Genomic DNA, 25,141 nt, shown 5'->3' with positions numbered 1-25,141 from the left:
AGCAAATAATTTTTAACGTCTTTGAAATATGCACAGCTTAAAATAAAGAGAGAAAGCATCGAAAATACATTTCACTGGATCATGGCAAACATTGGACAGGCAAACATTTAGTTACTGGAGTACATAATCACAACCTAATGGAGAACAGTAGGGAGGGAGCAACAGAATTACTAGTTACATAGAAAGAAAGACTTGCATTTCTATAGCGCCTTTCACGACTACCGGACGTCTCAAAGCGCTTTACAGCCAATGAAGTACTTTTTTTTTTTTTTTTTTGAAGTGGAGTCACTGTTGTAATGTGGGAAATGCAGCAGCCAATTTGCGCACAGCAAGCTCCCACAAACAGCAATGTGATAATGACCAGATAATCTGTTTTAAGAACATAAGAAGTAGGAGCAGGAGTAGGCCATACGGCCCCTCGGGCCTGCTCCGCCATTCAATAGGATCATGGCTGATCCGAATCTAGACTCACGTCCACTTCCCTGCCCTCTCCCCGTAACCCCTAATTCCCTTATCTGCTAGGAAACTGTCTATCTCCATTTTAAATTTATTTAATGTTGCAGCTTCCACAGCTCTCTGGGGTAGCAAATTCCATAGATTTACTACCCTCTGAGTGAAGAAGTTTCTCCTCATCTCAGCCCCTGCTCTTCTTCGAAATAGTGCCACGGGATCTTTTACGCCCACCTGAGAGCAGAGACGGGGCCTCGGTTTAATGTCTCATCCGAAAGACTGCACCTCCGACAGTGCAGCGCTCCCAGTGCTGCACTGGAGTTTCAGCCTGGAGTTATGTGCGCTTCTATTAGAACACATTCTGAGAGAGAAAACTCGTCACCAAAGCTTATATTTTGTGTCAAATATGGAAAAAAAAATCCATTTTTTGGATGAGGATTTTGATTTTGGAGCAATGCAACATTTTGGCAATAGTTGAGAAGAAGAAAAAAAGATTAAACATGCTTTTGGGGCTTGGCAGAAAGGAGATGTTATTCATATTTTTTTATTTTTATAAAGTGCCCGATAGACATTGGCTGCTGCATTTCAGCTCTCTGGGCTAAACCTACCAATTATGATCCGGATCACAGAGTGCAATGCTAGTTACCTCCTACAAAGTGGTTTTTAAATGTTGGTGTTTTACATGTCTGTTCCGTACACCAGCTTTCACTCTGGCAGACTCTCGACCAATGCTCCCCGTGAGCTGCACTTTGGTTCTGCGCGGCCTGTTTCTTTTAGCGCGCGGTATTTACAATGGCGAAGCTGGTGATGGCCTGCGCGGGACCTTTCCCATTTCTGCCCGGCCGCGCAGCTTAGAGGGAACGTTGCTCCTGACCGAGATTCCACATAAAATGACAGTAAGAAACCTGCAGCCAATGTTCTGACCTAACCCCAGTATGATATTCAGCAAAGTCACAGCGCTGATGGCGATCTTGCCTGTTACTGACTCCTTGTACATCTCCAAAGCCTTTGACCGGGTCCAGCATCCCTCATCTCTAAGCAAGTTACCATCACGCCGTCTTCTACCTGAGCTATGTCCACAGCTATCTGGCTTCCTTTCTTTCATCAACTCAGGAGCTTCCCATCGTGCGTCTCACTTTGTTCCTTCAATGGCCTCCTCCACGCATCATCCAATCCAATCACTCTTCCAACTATTTAATGCCACATTCATCAGCTTCTCCCCGAGTTATAACCTCCGTTATGTCCATTTCATCAGTTCTTCCAAAGGTCATCGTTACTCTGAATTTTCCTTTCTTGTTCTTTCCAAGCTGGCAAGATTTATTGCACTTACCCACAACCTCTAGCAGCAATCTAAAGCCTCTTGAAACCCAAACTTGACATTATTCATCTCTACTGCCTGATTCACCTCATTTTTAAAAAATTAGTTCCTGGGATGTGGGTGTCTCTGCCAAGGATGTCATTTATTGCCCATCCCTAATTACCCTCGAGAAAGTGGTGGTGAGCCGCCTTCTTGAACCGCTGCAATCCGTCTGTCTATCTACTTTTTGCAACTTTAGTGATATGCTGGATTATGGTCCTTGCCACTACAATTAGGTTTTAAAAAAAAGTTAAAATGTTGCATTTTTTTCTCTTTTTATCTGACAATGCAACCAACCTGCATCATTTTTTTTTACAAATAGTCATTTGAAGAAAACAAATAGCTGCAAGATAAGTTAGCCTCCCTTAGCAGAGAGGTCAATAACTAGGGGGCGTAGATTTAAAGTAATTGGTAGAAGGATTAGAGAAGAGTTGAGGAGAAATTTTTTCACCCAGTGGGTGTTGGGGGTCTGGAACTCACTGCCTGAAAGGGTGGTAGAGGCAGAAACCCTCATCGTATTTAAAAAGTACTTGGATATGCACTTGAAGTGCCGCAACCTACAGGGCTACGGACCAAGAGCTGTAAAGTGGGATTAGGCTGGATAGCTCTTTTTCAGCCGGCACAGACACGATGGGCCGAACGGCCTCCTTCTGTGCCATAAACTTCTATGATTCTATGAAGTAAAAGACTGATGAATAGGTGCCTTAGAGAGGCAGGAGAATCTACAACAACCGATCCCATATCCAAACTCTATCCTTGTTCTTAACCAGAATCCATTAAATGGAAAATCTGGCCAGTTCAGTGGATAGTTTGCCAGTATAAAACGTGGCGGCAGGATATCTGAAGGGTTTCATATCCAGATCAGATCCTGTGATTTCAAATGCTGTTTCTCTGATTATATTTTTCATGTCACTTCAAAAAAAAATAGAAAAAACAATTGAGTTTTTAAAAAAAACTAGCCTAAAAGTAAATGATGAGACAAAGAATGAATATCCACGGTAAGGCACAAACTCACACAACAATGTTAAAATGAAGATAGATTTTAAGCTACAGATTAAGCTTCACATAGCAGTGTTCTTTCTATGCTTGGAGCATCTACTTCAGTACAGTACAGTGCACTAGTTCATAGTGAACAATGGGAGCGGGGATCTGCAAATTTGAACTACAATAGGGGAAGACTACACTAATTTGCCATGGGCTCTGTGCTAGTTACCAACCGTGATGCTTTGGGACTTTCAGAACGTGACAAATGGGAAGAGGATGGAAAAGAAATGCTGGCAGCTGATCTGCGCTGTCGATGAACGAGCCGGTAGCAGACGAGACAAACGTGTTGGCATTCTCAGAGAGAGCGTCAAGCAATTGTACATTTACATAGCCAGACATCAGATATCTAATCAACTCAATCTTTCGTGCATGGTCTGAAATGGAAGAGAAATCAAGGGCATGGATGGTGTAGAGGGCAAATAGGGTTTGGGGGGGGGGGGGGGGGGAAAGAGGATAAAAAGAAAATAAATATTAACATGCAAAAATAAAAATATAAAAAATGTTTTGGTGCACAAGTCTTGATATTAATTATATCTTTTTGCAACTGCAAATCTTTCTTGGCAATAATTACAAAAATGTTCCATATCTTTAAGTGTATATACAAGAGACTGACAGCATTAAATAAGTATCAAGGCTCTTTTCCTTTGCTATTAAGACTTGCTTTAGGAAATATTTTCATCCACACCTCCATTACTTCAGATTTGAATGAATATATTTCTATATATAAGCCACTGAAAATTATTCCCATATTGACAAGAGATGAAAACATAATTTGATGGCTGTACATTTCATTAAGTATTATATTCTATTCTGAAAATTAAATCCCACATATATCTTCATTATTTGTTGCAGTTGGAAAAGAAACTAAGACACCATATTATTGTACCAAATCACAAAAATAAAGATCAATACTTTACAAAAGAAAATACTAATTAGTCTATCTTCTTATTGTACAGCTCAGGGTTCAAATGAGTGGTTCGAGTGCAGACCATAAAATAGGAAACAAGAGCCAAGATAAAAAGCTAGGCCTGCACTAGAGGAGCAAATTACAGAATTCTATTTCAACCCAAAGTGAGCGAGAGAAGAAAGACAGCGAAAGAGGGAGAGAAAGAGAGAGAGGAAGAGAGCAAAAGAAAAGAGAGCGAAAGAAAGAGAAATAGAGGGGGAGCGAAAGAAAGGGGGAGGGAGAGAAAGGGGGAGTGAGAGGAAGAGAGCAAGAGAGCGAGCGAGAGAAAGAGAGCGAGAGCGTGAAAGAGAGTGAGAGAGAGAGCGAGAGCGAGCGAGCGAAAGTGAGTGAGTGAGAGAGAGAGAAAGAGAGAGAGAGAGAGAGAGAGAGAGAGAAAAGAGAGAGAGAGAGAGCGCGCGAGAGAGAGAAAGGAAAGCCCTGACAGAAAAAACATATGTTGACTCCAGATAGAGTGGGTTTGATGGGCAGATTGGTCTTTACTTGCTTCAGAGTTTGTTTCATTTATTGGAGACCTTGCATATAATTACCACTAATTTCCTGAGCCAGAACTTGTCACCCGAAATCATTGTTAGCTTCGCGAGAAATTACCAGGGAACTGCTGGTATTTACTTTATGTACAAACTGTGGAAAAGTGCTCGTCTATGTAACAATCTTAATCGTACAACAGAATAGGTTAACTAGATCGGAGATTTACTGCTCAAGCACCAGGTCGACAGCTAGACAAAAGATTGGATGCTGCTGAAAATACCAATACTGTATAACACATCTAATATCTAACGCCACAACAACAAACGAACTTCCATTCAGACTCACCTGGTTTTGAAAGAGGCATTGGAGGAGGGAAATATTTGCGAGCTGGTTGCGGTGGTCTGTGAGAAAAACATTAAAAAGGCAGGTTTATTCATCCATCCCCTAGTCTATGCAATGTTCGCCCAATTAAAAAACTAAAGTGCAGTAGATCTACCAATGAAAGATTGGGAGAGACCATCTCAATGGCATTTTATTTTACAGGTAATTGTATTTTTACCACCTCATGTATTGTGTTTTGATTATGGAGCACACATCTGTGCATACCCATTGGAGCATGAGCTTACTGAATAAATAACAACTGTACAATATTCTGGCTGTGAATCAGAGAGTTGTTCAACTTTAGCTCATTCAGGTCAAATGTATATCCAATACACTGTTGCAATACAGGTGCAAAAAAGACATTAAATGAATCAGGGTTTTAAGATATTTATTAGATTAAAAAATAACAATGTACTAGTGAAAATTGTCTACTGTATTGCTACAGTAAGGGGGGGGGGGTAGAAGAGGCATGTAGATTCAGGCCTTGAGGAGAAACTAGTGTCATACAAAGACTAGTTGATGGTACAAGGACGAGGGGACACAGGTTTAAGGTTTTGGGCAAGATATACAGGGGGATGTGAGGAAAAACTTTTTTACGCAGCGAGTGCTGAGGACCTGGAACTCACTGCCGACGGAAGTGGTGGAAGCGGAGACACTCAATGTTTTCAAGGGGAGACTGGATAGGCACTTGAGGGAAATAAACTTGCAGGGCTACAGGGGATAGAGCGGGGGAATGGGACTGACCGGATTGCTCTACAGAGAGCCGGCACGGACTCGATGGGCCGAATGGCCTCCTTCTGTGCCGTTATGGCTCTATGACATACAATCCTTGTAGATCAAATTCAATTATTTAGTTCATTAATATACCCCCAAAACTTTCAAAGCTATTTACAAGCCTCTGCATGTTTTCTTTACCTGTTAAAATCTTGTCCTTGGTAATAATAAGGGTGCTGCTGATAGTGCCCAAACACCTCAAATACAATTGGCTTGGTCTTGATGTATTCCGCAAATGATTCTGTTACTTCGACAGCAACCTACGTAAGATGATGGAGACCATTTCAAAGGCAGTTTTTTTCAACATTTAAAATTTGGACATTTAACAACTTTACGTTTAATTGGTGAAATGGTTAGTCAGTCAAGTGTTTGAGAAAGTGTTGGCAACTCAGACTCACGTTCTGCACGTGGTAAAAGCCAAGGGGTGTGCCTCGGCCGCTGTTCTTCAGGGGTTCAGTGGAGAAGGCTTCGTCATGGCGATGCAGAAAGCTGGTAATAAACAAATTCATCCAATGACAATGATCTTATGGAGGTTAAATCCTCCATTAAAATGGTGGAAGGGGGAAATCTGATGCAAGTTCATTAAGCATTCAGACATTGCGCATCTTCCCCACCCCTCCCCTTTCAGCATTCCGTAGGGATCGCTCCCTCCGAGACACCCTAGTCCACTCCTCTATCACCCCCAGCACCCCTTCCCCTTTGCCCGGCACCTTCCCGTGCAAGCGCAGGAGATGCAACACCTGCCCTTATACCTCCCCCCTTCCCACTGTCCAGGGCCCCAAACACCCCTTCCAGGTGAAACAGCGATTTACTTGTACTTCCTACAATCTAGTATACTGTATTCGCTGCTCACGATGTGGTCTCCTCTACATTGGGGAGACCAAACGCAGATTGGGTGACCGCTTTGCGGAACACCTCCGTTCAGTCCGTAAGGGTGACCCCGAGCTTCCGGTCGCCTGTCATTTCAATTCACCGCTCCATTCCCACACAAACCTCACCGTCTGCGGCCTCTTGCATTGTTCCACGGAAGCTCAGCGTAAGCTCGAGGAACAGCACCTCATCTTCCGATTAGGCACTTTACAGCCTTCCGGACTCAATATCGAGTTCAACAATTTCAGATCATAACCTCGGCCCCTATTATATTTTTATATTTTTTATCCACACTTTTGGTTTGTGACGTTTCCTTTTTTCTCTCTCCCACATGACAGCTGTCTCTCACTCTGCCAGCGCATTTCACACTTCATCCAGAGCCACTGTCTGTTTCTTCACCTGTCCTATTACTATCCCGTCTCACCTTGAATATCTCTTAATGTCTCTTCTTTCATCCCCTCCCCCATTTCCCAGCCCCCAAACTGCCTTTTGTTTCATTTCCTGCCTTTTCTCTCAGTCCTGACGAAGGGTTTCGACCCGAAACGTTGACTCGGTTTCTCTCTCCATGGATGTTGCCTGGCCTGCTGAGTTTTTCCAGCGTTTTCTGTTGTTATTGCGAATAACAATTTCTACCTTCCAGTTCTTGATTGTAATTAAGGCCATGTACAAAATATAATGACAAGTTTTCAGCACTGAAGTGTAGCCGTGCAGTGTGTATGGCAGTATCGTGGTTATGGCGCTGGACTAGAGACCCAATGGTCGAGAAATTGTTTTCACTGAATGTTAAATTGCAGGCAAACAGCAGAAAAAAATCACATGGAAAGGTGGTAGTGGCAGAAACCGTCATCGCATTTAAAAAGTACTTGGATATGCACTTGAAGTGCCATAACCTACAAGGCTACGGACCAAGAGCTGGAAAGTGGGATTAGGCTAACTGTCATTACCCAACCAGTTCAGTTATGCCCTTTAGGGAGGGGAAATGGACACCCGACTCGGTCTGCGACTCCAATCCGACACTGCACGGCAGACTACTCATGCTTTCTGAAGTGGCCGAGCAAGCTGCTCAGTTGCAATTTCAGTTTACAAAAAATATATTGGATTGTAGGCTTCGGCGGTTCACCAGGTGATGGAACCATTTGTGGAATTACTGCTGTCCAAGCGAATTTTTTCCCTCTTTAGTGGACAAACTTCTGTGCACATGAAGGAGGGAGCTCAACACTAAGGAACATTTTCTCATTTGATAAATAAATAAAAAAGAGAAACACATTGAAAGCTGAGAACTTGCCAGTCTCAAAAAAAAATTGACTAATGGATTAAAACTGACAAATATACAACTACAACAACTTGAATTTATATAGCGCCTTTAACGTAGTAAAACGTCCCAAGGCGCTGCACAGGAGTATTACAAGACAAAAAATTTGACACCGATCCACATAAGGAGAAATTAGGGCAGGTGACCAAAAGCTTGGTCAAAGAGGTAGGTTTTAAGGAGCGTCTTAAAGGAGGAAAGAGAGGTAGAGAGACGGAGAGGTTTAGGCAGGGAATTCCAGAGCTTAGGGCCTCGGCAACAGAAGGCACGGCTGCCGAACGTTGAGCGATTATAATCAGGGATCCTCAAGAGGGCAGAATTAGAGGAGCAGGAGCAGTTACATCAGTAAGAACATTGCATTTTGTCAAACTGAATATGAAAAAATTCCAGAACCAGGGGTCACAGGCTAAGGATAAGGAGTAAGCCATTTAGGACTGAGATGAGGAGGAATTTCTTCACCCAGAGAGTGGTGAACCTGTGGAATTCTCTACCACAGAAGGCAGTAGAGGCCAATTCATTAAATATATTCAAGAAGGAGTTAGATATATTTCTTAAGGCTAAAGGGATCAAGGGATATGGGGAGAAGGCAGGAACAGGGTACTGAATTTGGATGATCAGCCATGATCTCATTGAATGGCCGACTCCTGCTCCTATCTTCTATGTTTCTAAAACAGCCAGATAATAGCGGGAATGGTAGCAGAGTGGTTATGTTACTGGACTGGTAATCCAGAAGCCTGGACTAATGATCCGGAAACATGAGTTCAAATCCCACCACGGCAGCTGGGGAATTTAAATTCAACTAAAAATAAATCTGGAATAAAAAGCTAGCATCAGTAATGGTGACCATGTAAAAACCCATCTGGTTCACTGATGTCCTTTTAAGGAAATCTGCTGTCCTTACCCGGTCTGGCCGATACGTGACTCCAGACCCACAGCAATGTGGTTGACTCTTAAACTGCCCTCTGAAACGGCCGAGCAAGACACTCTCAGTTGTATTCAAGGCGGCGGCTCACCACCACCTTCTCGAGGGCAATTCGGGATGGGCAATAAATGCTGGCCTTGCCGGCGACGCCCACATCCCAGGAATGAATAAAAAAAAGATATCGACGGCATTATTTGCTTCAGTGGGAAAGTTTTTTAACTCTTAGGCTGGCCACTAGATGGAGCACTTTACTGTGATAGAGGACTACATTTTGGTCAGGGGAAGAAAGAGAAATCCGAAATAACAACAGGAAACGCTGGAAAAACTCAGCAGGTCAGGGCAGCATCCCTGGAGAGAGAAACAGAGTTAACGTTTCAGGTCGATGACCTTTCGTCAGAACTGGAAAAAAGCAGGAAATGAAACAGATTAAGGAGCAAGTTTGGGGGCTGGGAAATGGGGAAGGGGATGAAAGAACAAAAGGGAAGGTCTGAGAGAGGTGAAGAGACATTAAGAGATATTCAAGGCGAGACAAGATGGTAATCGGACAGGTAAAGAGACAAAGGACGGCGCTAGATGAAGTGTGAAATGCGCTGGCAGAGTGAGAGACAGCTGCCATGTGGGAGAGAGAAAAGGAAAAGGCACAAACCAAAAGGTGTGGATAAAAAATATAATAGGGGCCGAGGTTATGGTCTGAAATTGTTGAACTCGATAGAGAACTAGAGAAATCGAACTGGATTTACTTATCGCTATTGGCAGTAACCTGATGAAGCTGTTTAAGGAGGGGTCCACAGCCCAGCAAAGGGGGTGGGGGGAAAAGTGACGTGCTTGCAGCACCAGAACTGCAATGTAGAGGAACAGCGAATGAGGTAATTACTTTTAAACTCAAGTGGATCCTCTAGCAGCTATGTGAATTAGTTTAATTCTACATAAACTTTTATTCGTTTCGTCCCACACACTATTTTAGAAGAGCGAGAATAGAAATACTAGTGCACATGCTTAAAAAATATTAGCCAGTTAATGCAATAAAATTGTGACCAGTGACATGAATCAGTCACTCATGAAAGAAAGACTTATGAAATAATACTGAGTGGCCTGCGGGTGGCGCTGTCCAGGGAGAGTATAAATACTCGGGCACGGGCCCAGCTTGCGCAGGACATTAACAGGAACTAGTGAAGGACACAACTAGACCTCCATGTTGTAAAATGGTTGATTAAAGCTTTGTTTAACACTTGGACCAAGTGCCGAGTAGTTTTCTTACGTCAACCAGTTTGCTTGCGTGTAATGATCTATAGGAGCTACACAGTTCTCATCGCTCTCTACAAAGCGATTTTTATATAACTTGTGCATCATCACTTTGAACCCAGTAAAATCTACAGAGCGAATGATACCTGCTGAAAGCCTTTAATCAAATTTGAGATGGGATGGCACTTAACAGAAGAGAAGAACAACTGCAAATAAGTTGCTTACTTGAACTGACAAAAGATGTCTGCGTATTCTGGTGGGATCCCACAGGCCTGCAGCACCGTGACTCGGAAAGTGAAAACACTGCCAATTTTCAGGTGTTCGTTGACATCGTCAGAGATTCCCTCCAAGGATAGTTTGGGGTCTAACTCGGTGTGAGATTTAAAATCTGCCATTCAAAAAGGCCCAAGAACAGCAGCATTAATGTAATAACCGTGACCCAAGACGATTTAAATCACGTAGCTCACTGCACACCGTAAAGGTTGAACAGGTTAATAAACCAACAACTCCCCTCCCCCGCCCCTTTAGTCAAAGCTTTGAATCCTCTCAAGAAACTAATTCCACGTTATTTACCACCATTTTTAATAATTCACCAGCAAAATCAAACATAATCATCTGAAATACAGACATAAATCCAGTGTATTAAATTACTTTCAGAACTAGATTAAAGTATGGCCATAGCAAATAAACTAAGCGCATTGCAAGAACAATCGCAGGATGTTAACTGCCATGCCATTTAATTTACAAACTTGTAAATTTAGTTTCAAACTACTGTAGATGGAATATTTTTCTTGAATCGCTAGTTACTTTAACAGAAGAGGGATTTCCTAAATAGTAAATGTTGTCATGTTAGCTTAAAATTGGGAGCAAGTCTTAGTTTTATATTTAGAATAAAAATTGCAATGGGAGGCAAGATAGAAAGCGGAAGGAAGAGTCTTATTAGAATTAAGAACATAAGAAATAGGAGCAGGAGTCGGCCATATGGCCCCTCGAGCCTGCTCCGCCATTCATTAAGATTGTGGCTGGTCTTCGACCTCAACTCCACTTTCCTGCCCGATCTCCATAGCCCTTGATTCCCCTAGAGTGCAAAAATCTATCTTTTTTTAAAATTCGTGTTATGGGATCAGGGCGTCGCTGGCAATGCCAGCACTTATTGCCCATCCCTAACTGCCCTTGAGAAGGTGGTGGTGAGCCGCCTTCTTGAACCGCTGCAGTCCGTGTGGTGAAGGTACTTCCCACAGTGCTGTTAGGGAGGGAGTTCCAGGATTTTGACCCAGTGACGATGAAGGATCGGCGATATACTTTTAAGTCAGGATGGTGTGTGACTTGGAGGGGAACTTGGAGGTGGTGGTGTTCCCATGTTCCCAGTGAATGTTTAAGGTGGTAGATGGGGTGCCAATCAAGTGGGCTGCTTTGTCCTGGATGGTGTCGAGCTTCTTGAGTTTTGTTGGAACTGCACTCATCCAGGCAAGTGGAGAGTATTCCATCACACTCCTTACTTGTGCCTTGTAGATGGTGGAAAGGCTTTCGGGAGTCAAGAGGTGAGACACTCGCCACAGAATACCCAGCCTCTGACCTGCTCTTGTTGCCACAGTATTTATGTGGCTGGTCCAGTTAAATTTCTGGTTAATGGTGACCCCCAGGATATTGATAGTGGGGGATTTGGCGATGGTAATGCCATTGAATGTCAAGGGGAGGTGGTTAGACTCTCGCTTGTTGGAGATAGTCATTGCCTGGCACTTCTGTGGCGCGAATGTTACCTGCCACTTATCAGCCCAAGCCTGAACGTCGTCCAGGTCTTGTTGCATGCGGGCATGGACTGCTGCATTATCTGAGGAGCTGCGAATGGCACTGAACACTATGCAGTCATCAGCGAACATCCCCATTTTTGACCTTATGTTGGAGGGAAGGTCATTGATGAAGCAGCTGAAGATGGTTGGGCCTAGGACACTGCCCTGAGGAACTCCTGCAGCGATGTCCTGGGGCTGTGATGATTGATCTTCAACCACCACAACCATCTTCCTTTGTGCTAGGTATGACTCCAGCCAGTGGAGCGTTTTCCCCCTGATTCTATCTCAGCCTTGAATATACTCAAAGACTCAGCATCCACAGCCCTCTGGGGCAGAGAATTCCAAAGATTCACAACCCTCTGAGTGAAAAAATTCCTATTCATCTCAGTCTTAAATGGCCGACCCCTTATCCTGAGACTGTGCTCCCCTAGTACAGAAGGAAGCCATTCGGCCTGTCGAGCCCCTGCCAGTTCTCTGCAAGAGCACTTCAGCTAGTCCCACTCACCCCGCCCGTGTTTTATTTTTTTTTAAAAAGCAGCATACTGGGCCAGGCGGGAGTCTGAGCTTTGGGAAGAGGTATTATATGCGGTCTCAGAGCACTCCGGTTAGGAGGGAGGAGCAGAAGACAGCTTTTCGGAGACCTGCCAGCAACGTGCACGAGTGCCCATGTCTAACCTCATCGTGAACTGTGGAAACCTGCACAATGTTCTACAGGGTTGCAGTTACCATTGCAGCTGAATCCATGACGCAACTCACTGCTCTTAGGGAAGTAGAGTTAAAAAAAATACCGTGTCCTTTGAATCGTGTGTGAAGTAAGTATTAAACCAACTTAATCAGGGCACTTTTCTCTCCATGTCTTGCTGCAGTTGTACAGGGCCTTGGTGAGACCACACCTTGAGTATTGTGTGCAGTTTTGGTCGCCTTATCTGAGGAAGGATGTTCTTGCCATGGAGAGAGTGCAGCGAAGATTCACCAGACTGATACCTGGGATGGCAGGAATGACGTATGAGGAGAGATTGGGTCGATTGGGCTTATATTCGCTGGAGTTTAGAAGAATGAGAGGGGATCTCATTGAAACTTATAAAATTCTAACAGGACTAGACAGACTAGATGCTGGAAGGATGTTCCCGATGGCGGGGTGTCCAGAACCAGGGGTCACAGTCTAAGGATAAGGGGTAAGCCATTTAGGACAGAGATGAGGAGGAATTTCTTCACCCAGAGAGTGGGGAACCTGTGGAATTCTCTACCAGAAAAGCAGTTGAGGCCAATTCATTAAATATATTCAAGAAGGAGTTAGATATATTTCTTAAGGCTAAATGGATCAAGAGATATGGGGAGAAGGCAGGGACAGGGTACTGAATTTGGATGATCAGCCATGATCTCATTGAATGGCGGAGCAGGCTCGAGGGGCCGAATGGCCTACTCCTGCTCCTATCTTCTATGTTTCTATATATTCAAAAGGGTATTAGAAAGTCACAAACGCTGTAATACTAATCCATTTCTGCAGAAAAAATTGAATCTTGCTGTATTCCAATTCTAACATTTGTAAATCCAATTGGATTTATTAATTGTGCTCCAATGTAAATGTGAATAGTCATGGAGATCAGAATTTAAATAGTAACTTTCATTATAAGTTAGAAAGAAGAAAAATAGTTGACCTGGGTTAAGTTCACCAGATTTACTCAGTACTCCACTATTCTTAATAGGATTTCTAAGAAATTCTCAACAATAAGATTTATACAGCAGCTTATATTATGATTTATATGACTAAACTCTGACATGGTTACACAGTGCCACTATTGAAATGGCTTTACTTTCTGATGCGACTTGAAGGGATTATATTCAATATATTCAAGAGGTTCATGCAAATGAACTCAGCTGTACATCAAGTGTAATCTTATTACATTCCAACAGCAGTCTGAAAAAGCGATTGCTACTGTTCACAGTGTCAATGTTACTTCAAGCTTATTCAAAATGGTTTACCCAGCTCGTTGATTCGGTTCATCTCCTCCAATGGGGTAATGACCTCTGTACTCTGACCCTGCCCTTCCACAATCCTAAGTTCCTCCAACGATAGCCCAGAGCGTGACATTACCACAGAAGAAATGTCACTCTGCAAAAAAAAAAGCAACAAAAAGAACAGTTTGGAAAAGGCGAAAATAACCTTGGTGAATAGCAGGCATGTGCATACTTAGACATACAAGTGTCTGCGGTGGTAGGTTAAAGACAGCAAAGTTACATGTACCTCTCTGACATACTCGTCGTCGAATGAGATTTTAGCAGTGCCTGATTGGCGGACGCCGGATCCATAGTCTGGTGCCTCTTCGTCAGCTAGACGTTAATAGATAAACATTCACCATGAAATACGAACAGATTTGGGTTAGGCATAGACTCTTACACAAAGTGTTAGGGTGATAGAAAGGACTAGTGTTTGACACAGCCACCACGGTGCTTTTTGCAACTTTAGAATCTTTTGAACTGTTACGAGAGATGTCTGCGGTGACAGTTAAACTTGTCAGCCATGGCTCAGTGGGCAGCACCCTCTCTCGCCTCCGAGTCAGAAGGTTGCGGGTTCACATCCCCACTCCAGGGACTTGAGCACATAAATCTAGGCTGACGCTCCAGTGCAGTGCTGAGGGAGCGCCGCACAGTCGGAGGTGCCGTCTTTTGGATGAGACGTTAAACTGAGGCCCTGTCTGCTCTCTCAGGTGGGTGTAAAAGATCCCATGGCACTATTTCGAAGAAGAGCAGGGGGGAGTTATCCCCGGTGTCTTGGCCAATATTTATCCCTCAACCAACATCACTAAAAAACAGATTATCTGGTCATTGTCACATTGCTGTTTGTGGGAGCTTGCTGTGCGCAAATTGACTGCCGCGTTTCCCACATTACAGCAGTGACTACACTCCAAAAGTACTTCATTGGCTGTAAAGCACTTTGAGACGTCCTGAGGTCGTGAAAGGTGCTATATAAATGCAAGTCTTTCTTTCTTACCAGAATGGGTACAATGACCTTCGTTGGACATAAAGCTGGACATCCCGTGAGGTGAAAATATTTCTGCGCAAGAGCAATATTTCATGACATTTGTCTGCCAGCAAGTCCAAACTATACCAGCTGACCACGCTTAAAGGATTCAAGGCCATCAGTTTACTAGCCTGTCCTCCTGAATAAGCATCGCAGGGGAGGAGGGTAAAATGGAAAAGTGGAACAATGTCAGTAAAGTACGGATTTTGAACCCTAAACGAAAAGTTTTTTTTTGCACTTTGGCAAGTTCTGCTTCCTGGACAAATGACCTACATTTTATCCTATATAACCACAGAAAATGCTGGGAAAAAACTCAGCGGGCCAGGGCAGCATCCGTGGAGAGGGAAGCAGAGTTAACGTTTCAGGTCGAAGACCCTTCGTCAGAACTGGAAAAAAAGCAGGAAGAGGGATAGATTTTAAAGCAAGTGGGGGCTGGGAAAAGGGGCAGGGGACGAAAGAACAAAAGGGAAGGTCAGAGACAGGATAGAAAGCAGGAGAGATTGAGAGACATTAAGATATTCAAGGAACAAAGGATGGCTCTAGATGACGTGTGAATGGCCCTGGCAGAATGAAGGACATCCCATCCTTGTAAAGCTGTACAGTGCAACGCTAGGATTAAAATTACAAAAGGAAAATATTTTCTTTACAATTAGGAGTTAGGCAAATCTCAGCATCATCACAATTCCACCATACAAAGAAAGCTTTTTTTCCCCCAAACAGAATCATCCAGCCACCATTTTACCCGTTAAAAAAAAAATCACAGAAGGAACTAAAATGAAGTGAAGTCTATTACAATCTAAGTCGCAATCTTTCACAAACATGTTACACTTCCAAGACGTAAATAATGGCAGAATTGAAGCATCACACTGTCTGGTCACCGGGGTTATTAACGTTACTGAACCTCAAATCTTGACAAATTCCAGTTGGCGAACACCCACCTGTGATGGCCTGCACGCCGACTCGCAGGAAGCCTCGGACCTCCCCCTTCTCACTAACTATAGCAATCCTGTGAACAAGGGGCACGGGATACAGCAAATTGCTGAGGTAAACGAAGGCTCTGTGAACAAAGAAAGGAGACAGCACAAACTATTATTTAGCTAAACATTTGAGGATTGCACGAATGCTTTTGCAACACCTGACAGTAGGGATGTGCAGATATCAGCAGGTCATGTCCTTTTTTGGAAATGGGTACAATTAGTCCAGGTAAATGGATATTCAAAAATCAGTAGTAACTTGGACCCAGTATAAAACTCCAGTGAACCATTTCCATTTATTTCTACTGCAGGAAATGCAATCCGATCAGATTTCTGGGTCAAAGGTATGCGCACAGGTCAGAATTCAACAGTACGACCGTCTGCTGGAAAGACAACATCTCAGCTGTTTATCAAGTAACTTTGCAGGGAAAAAGCCTCTGATTGAAATGTCTATTTTTGTTCTGAAAGACACCAGCTCCGAAGGTCGTCAATGACGGCGACTTTTACCTGCACTTCTACAAACCGGTCAGGAATCCTTGTTTCGAGTGCGAGCTTAATTTAAGTTCGCTTAACAATCCGGATATAAAAAAGGTCACTTTCTATTCAGATTGGCCGAATGTGGTCACGGCTTTTCTTAATCATGTTAATCTACCCAAGTTTTACACAGATCCTGTCTGATTTGATTTGCCAGTTTTGTCGGTTTACCGATTTACAAACCTTCTCGGTTTACCTCCGACAGTTCTGGTTGGAATCGCGTCCACAAACCATGTTAACACTGCAATGCAAAAATGTTCAGATGATGACTGCCTCAATACAGCAGCTAGCAATGAAGCACAGCTAACAGTGACTCTACCTTTGCGATCGGAGAACCCAAAACAGCCATAACCAGGCCAGTAGCCTAGCGCAAATAAAAACAGAAAATGCTGGAAATACTCAGCAGGTCAGGCAGCATCTGTAGAGAGAAAAACAGAGTTAACGTTCATCGACCTGAAACGTTAACTCTGTTTCTCTCTCCACAGATGCTGCCTGACCTGCTGAGTGTTTCCAGCATTTCCTGTTTTTATTTCAGATTTCCAGCATCCGCAGTATTTTGCTTTTGCAGTAGCCTAACGCATCCTGTTGTTATTTCCAATTCCAACAGAATCAGTTGTCGCTTTGCTAAATGCAATTGAGTCTCTTTCCTCTATGCCCCACTCCTCCGCACCTAACCTGGGGATCTGGGAAACACAATTAGATGATTGCTAATGCACAAAACAAATCAAAAATGTTATATTCTGCATTTTAATTTAGAAAAAAAAATTCAGGATCTGCAACAAGGACTCTTAAATAGGACATTTGGAGATATCTCAGACAGCCCTTAATGCCTTTATGATTCATCACTTAAATGGGATATCTGCAAATCCTTACTGTTCAGATGAACAGGTCTAGAAACACTAATTACAACTATGGCCTATGTAGCCCCCCTCCCACCCCATCATCATGACCAACGCTTCAAATATACTTCTTTACCAACACCACATCTTCCAACTGTGTGAGGGGGAAAGGGAGGGATAATGCTGTAAAATGAAAACTAAACATAAAAATGAGTCGTAATCAGACTTAAATAAACACAATGTTATAAAAACAGGAAAAATATGGCAAACCGCTAACATTATGAAGGTTAAAAAAAAACGAGACAAAATAAAACCTAAAACAGAACAAAAAGGAACCACATGAGCCTTATTCAGTCTGCTTGGAGCCAGTAAGCACTCTTGCTACAAAAGGTTACCGTAAAGAAAGAAAATAAGCAAAACAGCGCTAATGTTTACAGATTCGAATAATCAAAAAACAATTCAAAAAGGTTGGCAGGACTAATTAGTATCAGTTGCAGCATTTATCAGTACAACCATACTTTTAGTAAGGTATGACGAAAAGAACTGAAATAAGGATACAACAACTACAGTCTATAAGTTATTGAAACACGTTATTCCCAACTACCGTCAATGTAGAAATCTCAAAATTTATATCGCAGGCCCAAGTCAGAAGCTCTTGGGCCCATCTGTTGAGTGTGAAAGGCCCACAGATATTTAGAATGCAGTACTGCCATTCTACCTTGCACTCTTTCTCACACAAGCTCCGTTAAGCAAGCATATATATATATAATTTTTTTTTTTTTTTTTTATAAAAAGAGCAAGCTAGAGAAATTTTGGAAATCGCTGAGGTGCCTCAGACATCCAGTAGAAGAAAGTTACTCTCATCACGACACAGTTTGAGATTCGTAAGTAACGTCTGTGCTTAATGTGCCTTTTCTTTAAGCAGACTGAAGAGGTTGAAACAATATCAGCAGTAAGATTGGTGAGGTAAAAGAATGGCATGTCGACAAACAAATTCCAAACAAAAACAACCTTCCAAATAAAACTATAATCAAAGTAAAAAATTACAGCCAATAGTAAGGGGGGGGGGGGGGGGGATGTTGAATTGGGAACACGCAAATATGCAATTTGAGGACACCAGATAAGTTTTACAAATTAATTAATTTTTAAATAAAAATTCATCAGAAATGTGAAATTGTCATACAGTCCCAGCATGCCATGGGAGACAGCCAAAGGGACGAGCTCTTTTACCGATTCAAGTAAATTCGATGGAACATTTATACAGCAAAGCCTGCTCATTATATCTCCAATCACCATCAGCATTCCAAAAGCATGGGTCATTTCCCATTCTGGAGCGTCTAATCCGGTTTAGATCGTAATATTGCAGATTTGTGGATAGAAACACAGAAGATAGGAGGAGTAGGCCATTCGGCCCCTCGAGCCTGCTCCGCCATTCAATGAGATCATGGCTGATCATCCAAATTCAGTACCCTGTCCCTGCTTTCTCCCCATATCCCTTGATCCCTTTAGCCTTAAGAAATATATCTAACTCCTTCTTGAATATATTTAATGAATTGGCCTCAACGGCCTTGTGTGGTAGAGAATTCCACAGGTGAAGAAATTCCTCCTCATCTCAGTCCTAAATGGCTTAACCCTTATTCTTAGACTGTGACCCCTGGTTCTGGACTCCCCCGCCATCGGAAACATCCTTCCTGCATCTAGTCTGTCTAATCCTGTTAGAATTTTATATGTTTCAATGAGATCCCCTCTTTCTTCTAAACTCCAGCGAATATAAGCCCAATCGACCCAATCTCTCCTCATACCTGGGATGGCAGGAATGACGTATCAGTGTATAAAACTACAGTCACAACTAAATGGAAATAATCACGCCAGGAACGTGGACAGCCTCGCAAAGTGGGGCCCGACATATAACTAACGGAGCACTCCAGGAAATAACACTAACGTGCAAATAACTTGGGCCTCAGTGCAACTTCATCACGCGGTTTCTGCTAACCTGTTTAGCATTACTTTTACAGTATAAGCTTCTCATTCTACATCTTTCATTTAAATTTCCTCCTGGATTTAGGATTTAATTTTTATCTACTCCATTTTAGTGTTGATTTGATCCTTTTAAAGACACTACCAGGCCAATAAATATGCATTCAATATAAAGTTCCCTGGCAAAATTAGGTATGGTAATAAGCAAGCTCTGCTGCATAAATTTACAACAAAAATCACATTGCATTTTCTCACGCAATACTTCAGAAATTCATGTACATTCCTCATATCTAATCTGGTTTCATTTACTGTGCAGTCTGCACAGTATATTTAGTTTAGCTCATGGAGTTAGGTGCAAGATTTATACATCGAACATCTGGTTTGTGCCCACTGGTCAAATAACTGTTTGAGAACAGCAATATTACGACTGAAAAGTAACGAGTATTCCATTACCCAAGGTTGGATCAATACAGCACTCTTCACACCCTGTAGTCTGCACCCTTAGTGTTGTGTAATGTCAGAGATTTGATTTTTTTTTAAATCATGTTTTGTTTCCAAAGTATCACTGCTGCCATCAATGGTGCATGTGTTCAGTCAAGAGGACACAACAGTCTGGGTCATGTGCTATCAATAGCACTGAGTACTAAGGTAAAGGAGAATGGTATATTTTGGATTTATACCATAACATCATGACTTGCATTTATATAGCGCCTTTCACGACCACTGAATGTCCCAAAGCCCTTTACAGCCAATGAAGTACTTTTGAAGTGTTGTAATGTAGGAAATCAGCAGCCAATTTGCGCACAGCAAGCTCCCACAAACAGCAATGTGATAATGGCCAGATAATCTGCTTTTTTTTTTTTTTTTTGTGATGTTGATCGAGAGATAAATATTGGCCAGGACACCGGGGATAACTTCCCTGCCCGTCTTCGAAATAGTGGCCGTGGGATCTTTTGCGTCCACCCGAGAGGGCAGACGGGGCCTCGGTTTAAAGTCTCATCCGAAAGATGGCACCTCCGACAGTGCAGCACTCCCTCAGCACAGCACTGGAGTGTCAGCCTAGATTTTTGTGCTCAAGTTTTTGTAGTGGGACTGGTCTGGAGACCAGTGAAAAATACATGTGCTGACTAAAATCCAGTTTCAGCAACAGTACAGTACATGTCATAACTCTATCTAATCAGGATTCAAATGCCTACTATTGGATCGTAGAGCTGCACACCCACAAATTTTAGACCAGTAAGGACATTTTTATGAATCTATTTTGATCCAATGGCACAGAAGTCTGTGGCCAGCTGAACTGCCTTAGTTATCTGCAGAAGGATGGCACAAAGGTCAGAAGGTTACAGAGGGAGAAAAACATATATGGATAATTCCTGTAACATAATTGCCGTTCTCCTGAAGTTTCCCATGTATACAGGTTGGAAAGACATTAACTCAACTCGAGTCATTATTCTTTTCTGTAATGGTGACAGCATCCTCAGTACTAGAGTACAGTTTTAGATTCGGCCAGCTTATAAATCCTCTAATCTCATATGGGGAGCTACAGGTGATAGGAATTCATGGGCAGCATTAACTCTATATTGAAATGTTGAATGTCCTCACTTGGGAACACGTGCGTCAGTTTACAAATGAACAGTTAGGGCTATGATGATTTTTTTTTATGTGAAACCGATTCTAGTTTGTCCAAACCATAAAAAAAAAAACCTAATTCCATGAGCTGAATCGTGCGGTAGAACAAGGCAAGAATGCTTCCCATACATTGTTAAATACAGTGCTTTTGTTGCCGCAAATTGCAAAGGCTTTCAATGAAAAGAGCTTGTCCCTTCCCACTGTTCTCCAAGGAACCTCACCAACCTTCCCACTAAAATGAACCAGGGGGACCGGTCATAAAACGGATCCTGCCCATCGCCGAAGATGTCTGATCCCTCTTCATTCCCCAGATCTGAGCTAGTATCGTCCACAAAGGCCTCGTCGTCCAGGTCTTCGATCTCGTCTTGCTGCTCGTCAGCAAGCTCGGTGATGTCAGAATCAGCAGTGGAGAAGGTGGGCGAGGGCGTGCGATCGGCAAGGTGCTCGTTCACACAGCCATGGAAAATTGGGGAACTGGAGTATAGTTAAGGGTAAGAAAGGGTTATTTTCCATTGTACAAGTCTAATTTGACTTTTATTTCAGAGAAAAATGGGTGTTAATGATCATTTCAATCTCTTCAAGCTAGAAAGTAAAATTGCATGCTTGACTTTTTATATTTCATTCGTTTTAATGAACATATAAAACAACAGAGAGCCAGAAACAACAGTCAAGAGGCATACCAGAATGATATAGATCCCTTTTTAATAGCATAAGATCCCTTCTCTCAATTTACCCAAATCCATTTGTTGATCAATTTACCTGCAACATCATCTTAAAAACCTTCTAAATTATTTGATTGCATATTTTGGGAGCGGAATTTACAATTTGAAAAATAAACAAAGGAAGAACTTGAATTTATATAGCACCTTTCATGTCGTCAGGACAAAGCACTTTACAATCAGTGCACTGATTTTCAACTGTAGTCACGGTTATTATGTAGGCGAATGCAGCACCCAATCATTGCGCAGCAAGGACCCACAAATAACAGAGATAAATGACTAGTTAGTTTGTTTTTAGGAGTGTTGGTTGAGGGAGGGAGAAGGGAAGGGAGGAGGATGTAGGGAGGAGACGACGACGACGGAGGAGGAGGAGGAGACGACGGAGGAGGAGGAGGAGACGACGGAGGAGGAGGAGGAGGAGACGACGGAGGAGGAGGAGACGACGGAGGAGGAGGAGGAGGAGACGACGGAGGAGGAGGAGGAGGAGGAGGAGGAGGAGGAGGAGACGACGGAGGAGGAGGAGGAGGAGGAGGAGACGACGGAGGAGGAGGAGGAGGAGGAGACGACGGAGGAGGAGGAGGAGGAGGAGACGACGGAGGAGGAGGAGGAGGAGACGACGACGGAGGAGGAGGAGGAGGAGACGACGGAGGAGGAGGAGGAGGAGACGACGGAGGAGGAGGAGGAGGAGACGACGGAGGAGGAGGAGGAGACGACGGAGGAGGAGGAGGAGGAGACGACGGAGGAGGAGGAGACGACGGAGGAGGAGGAGACGACGACGGAGGAGGAGGAGGAGGAGACGACGGAGGAGGAGGAGGAGGAGACGACGGAGGAGGAGGAGGAGGAGGAGACGACGGAGGAGGAGGAGGAGGAGACGACGGAGGAGGAGGAGGAGGAGACGACGACGGAGGAGGAGACGACGACGGAGGAGGAGACGACGGAGGAGGAGGAGGAGACGACGGAGGAGGAGGAGACGACGGAGGAGGAGGAGACGACGGAGGAGGAGGAGGAGGAGGAGACGACGGAGGAGGAGGAGGAGGAGGAGACGACGGAGGAGGAGACGACGGAGGAGGAGGAGGAGACGACGGAGGAGGAGGAGGAGACGACGGAGGAGGAGGAGACGACGGAGGAGGAGGAGGAGGAGGAGGAGACGGAGGAGGAGACGACGGAGGAGACGACGGAGGAGGAGGAGACGACGGAGGAGGAGGAGGAGGAGACGACGGAGGAGGAGGAGACGACGGAGGAGGAGGAGGAGGAGGTGACGACGACGACGGAGGAGGAGACGACGACGGAGGAGGAGACGACGACGGAGGAGGAGACGACGACGGAGGAGGAGACGACGACGGAGGAGGAGACGACGACGGAGGAGGAGACGACGACGGAGGAGGAGACGACGACGGAGGAGGAGACGACGACGGAGGAGGAGACGACGACGGAGGAGGAGACGACGACGGAGGAGGAGACGACGACGGAGGAGGAGACGACGACGGAGGAGGAGGAGACGACGGAGGAGGAGGAGACGACGGAGGAGGAGGAGACGACGGAGGAGGAGGAGACGACGGAGGAGGAGACGACGGAGGAGGAGACGACGGAGGAGGAGACGACGGAGGAGGAGACGACGGAGGAGGAGACGACGGAGGAGGAGACGACGGAGGAGGAGACGACGGAGGAGGAGACGACGGAGGAGGAGACGACGGAGGAGGAGACGACGGAGGAGGAGACGACGGAGGAGGAGACGACGGAGGAGGAGACGACGGAGGAGGAGACGACGGAGGAGGAGACGACGGAGGAGGAGACGACGGAGGAGGAGACGACGGAGGAGGAGACGACGGAGGAGGAGACGACGGAGGAGGAGACGACGGAGGAGGAGAGGAGACGACGGAGGAGGACGACGGAGGAGGAGACGACGGAGGAGGAGACGACGGAGGAGGAGACGACGGAGGAGGAGACGACGGAGGAGGAGACGACGGAGGAGGAGACGACGGAGGAGGAGACGACGGAGGAGGAGACGACGGAGGAGGAGACGACGGAGGAGGAGACGACGGAGGAGGAGACGACGGAGGAGGAGACGACGGAGGAGGAGACGACGGAGGAGGAGACGACGGAGGAGGAGACGACGGAGGAGGAGGAGGAGGAGGAGACGACGGAGGAGGAGACGACGGAGGAGGAGGAGGAGGAGACGACGGAGGAGGAGGAGGAGACGACGGAGGAGGAGGAGGAGGAGACGACGGAGGAGGAGGAGGAGGAGACGACGGAGGAGGAGGAGGAGGAGACGACGACGATGACGACGGAGGAGGAGGAGACGACGGAGGAGGAGGAGGAGGAGACGACGGAGGAGGAGGAGGAGAAAAGGAAAAAGAGTAGAGGGGAGGCAGGGGAAGGAGCACGAGGCAATACAAGGGATGTGGGGGTCGGGGGAAACAGCAGAATAGAAAGGCTGTAGTTATAGGGGATTCGATAATTAGGGGATTGAGGATATCCTCTGCAGTCACAATCACGTGTCCAGGATGCGTGTTGCTTATCTGGTGCCAGGGTAAGGGGTATCTCAAATCGGCTGGAAAGGAACTTGAAAAGGGAGGGGGGGGGGGGGGGGGGGGAGGAAGAACCAGTTGCTGTGATCCACGTCAGGACCAATGACACAGGAAAAAACAGAGAGGAGGTCCTGCTGAGGGAGTATCAGGAGCAAGGCGCTAATTTAAAAAGTAGGATCTCGAGGGTGGTAAACTTTGGATTACGACCCAAGCCACATGCTAAACAGCATAGGGAATAAATGCATCAGGAAAGTAAAAGCGCGGCTGAAAGGCTGGTGTGGAACGAAGGAGTGCCTTTTCATGGAACACCGGCACCAGTACTGGGACAGGAAGCTGTACCGGAGGGACGAGCTGCTCCTGAGCTGGGCTGGGACCACGAAACTAGCGGAAAGGATAAGTAGGACCACAGAAAGGACTTTAAACCAATAAAGAGAGGGGAGGTGGAACAAGTAATAACCTACAGATTAAAAAAAAAGTGGGGATAAGTGTAAAGGTCAGAGAACAAAAGAAAGATGAAGATCATATAAATACTAATAATAAAATACCTGTTAAAAAATAAAGCAGGAGCGATGAGAAATAAAAAAAGATATTAAATTGCCTGTATAGCAGTGAGTAGAACATCAGCAACCAAAAGTGTGACGGACCATAATGTAATTTAATTTGACAATAAGGGGAGAAGCAAGAAACACAAACCAAGGTTTTAAATTTAAGTATGGCAATCTTTGAAGGGATGAGAAATAAATTGATGACAGTAAACTGCGCTGAGCTGTTAGCAGGTAAACCAACAGGCAAACAGTGGGAAATATTCAAAGAAGTATTTGGCACAATACAAAAAAACCAGTACATACCTCTAAAAGGCAAGAGATCCCTTTTGCATAGTTGTGCATTTAAGCAACTATGATCAACAAACAAAGTTGTAAGCGTTAAACTCAAATAAATGGTTTGCACGCATGCAAAAAATAGTGGCAATCCAGCAGACTGGGATAACGATTAAAAAAAACACACAAGGATACAAAGAAAGCAAAAAGAGGTGCAAAAAGGGAGAATGAACAAAAAAACTTGCAAGAGATACCAAAACGAACAGTAAAAGTTTTATGAATGTATTAAGAGAAAGTGGTGGGGTCAGGGGGAATGTGGGCCCAATAAAGACAGATGCAGGTGAAGTTATTGAAATTTATCAAGGTCAGAGTGACTGGGCATTTGAACGAGTATGAGCTGGCCAAAGAGAGTCAGCATGGATTTATGAAGGACCGGTCATATGTCTGACTAATGCAGTTGAATTTTTTTGAGGAGGTCACCAACACGGTGGACAGGGTGGTGTGTCTATGGAGGTCGTCTATATGGG

At 44.5% G+C, this 25,141-nt stretch overlaps 1 protein-coding gene across 27 annotated transcripts in view; it reads right to left on the bottom strand.

Moving 5' to 3' along the window:
- The window catches only part of kif1b (kinesin family member 1B), a 290,388-nt gene that overhangs the window by 57,842 nt on the left and 207,405 nt on the right, over positions 1–25,141 (bottom strand). For 9 of the 27 annotated variants that reach the window (XM_085967403.1, XM_085967405.1, XM_085967407.1 and 6 more), the window contains 9 exons: positions 20,775–21,023; positions 15,535–15,653; positions 13,820–13,905; positions 13,558–13,687; positions 10,010–10,172; positions 5,840–5,930; positions 5,583–5,701; positions 4,632–4,687; positions 3,025–3,225 (listed from right to left, as the gene is read on the bottom strand). In XM_085967403.1, coding sequence (XP_085823529.1) covers positions 3,025–3,225; positions 4,632–4,687; positions 5,583–5,701; positions 5,840–5,930; positions 10,010–10,172; positions 13,558–13,687; positions 13,820–13,905; positions 15,535–15,653; positions 20,775–21,023 — 1,214 coding nt within the window. The remainder of the gene's footprint in view (positions 1–3,024; positions 3,226–4,631; positions 4,688–5,582; positions 5,702–5,839; positions 5,931–10,009; positions 10,173–13,557; positions 13,688–13,819; positions 13,906–15,534; positions 15,654–20,774; positions 21,024–25,141) is intronic. The other 18 variants (XM_085967411.1, XM_085967414.1, XM_085967418.1 and 15 more) reach the window with 3 other exon arrangements.

The sequence above is a fragment of the Somniosus microcephalus genome, chromosome 25, assembly GCF_052327205.1.
Source record: "Somniosus microcephalus isolate GS21.2 chromosome 25, FLI_Smic_1.0, whole genome shotgun sequence".
In the NCBI taxonomy this organism is placed as follows: Eukaryota; Metazoa; Chordata; class Chondrichthyes; order Squaliformes; family Somniosidae; genus Somniosus; species Somniosus microcephalus.
Note: the sequence above shows the minus strand (reverse complement) of the source record. Positions and strands in the feature narration are given on the sequence as shown.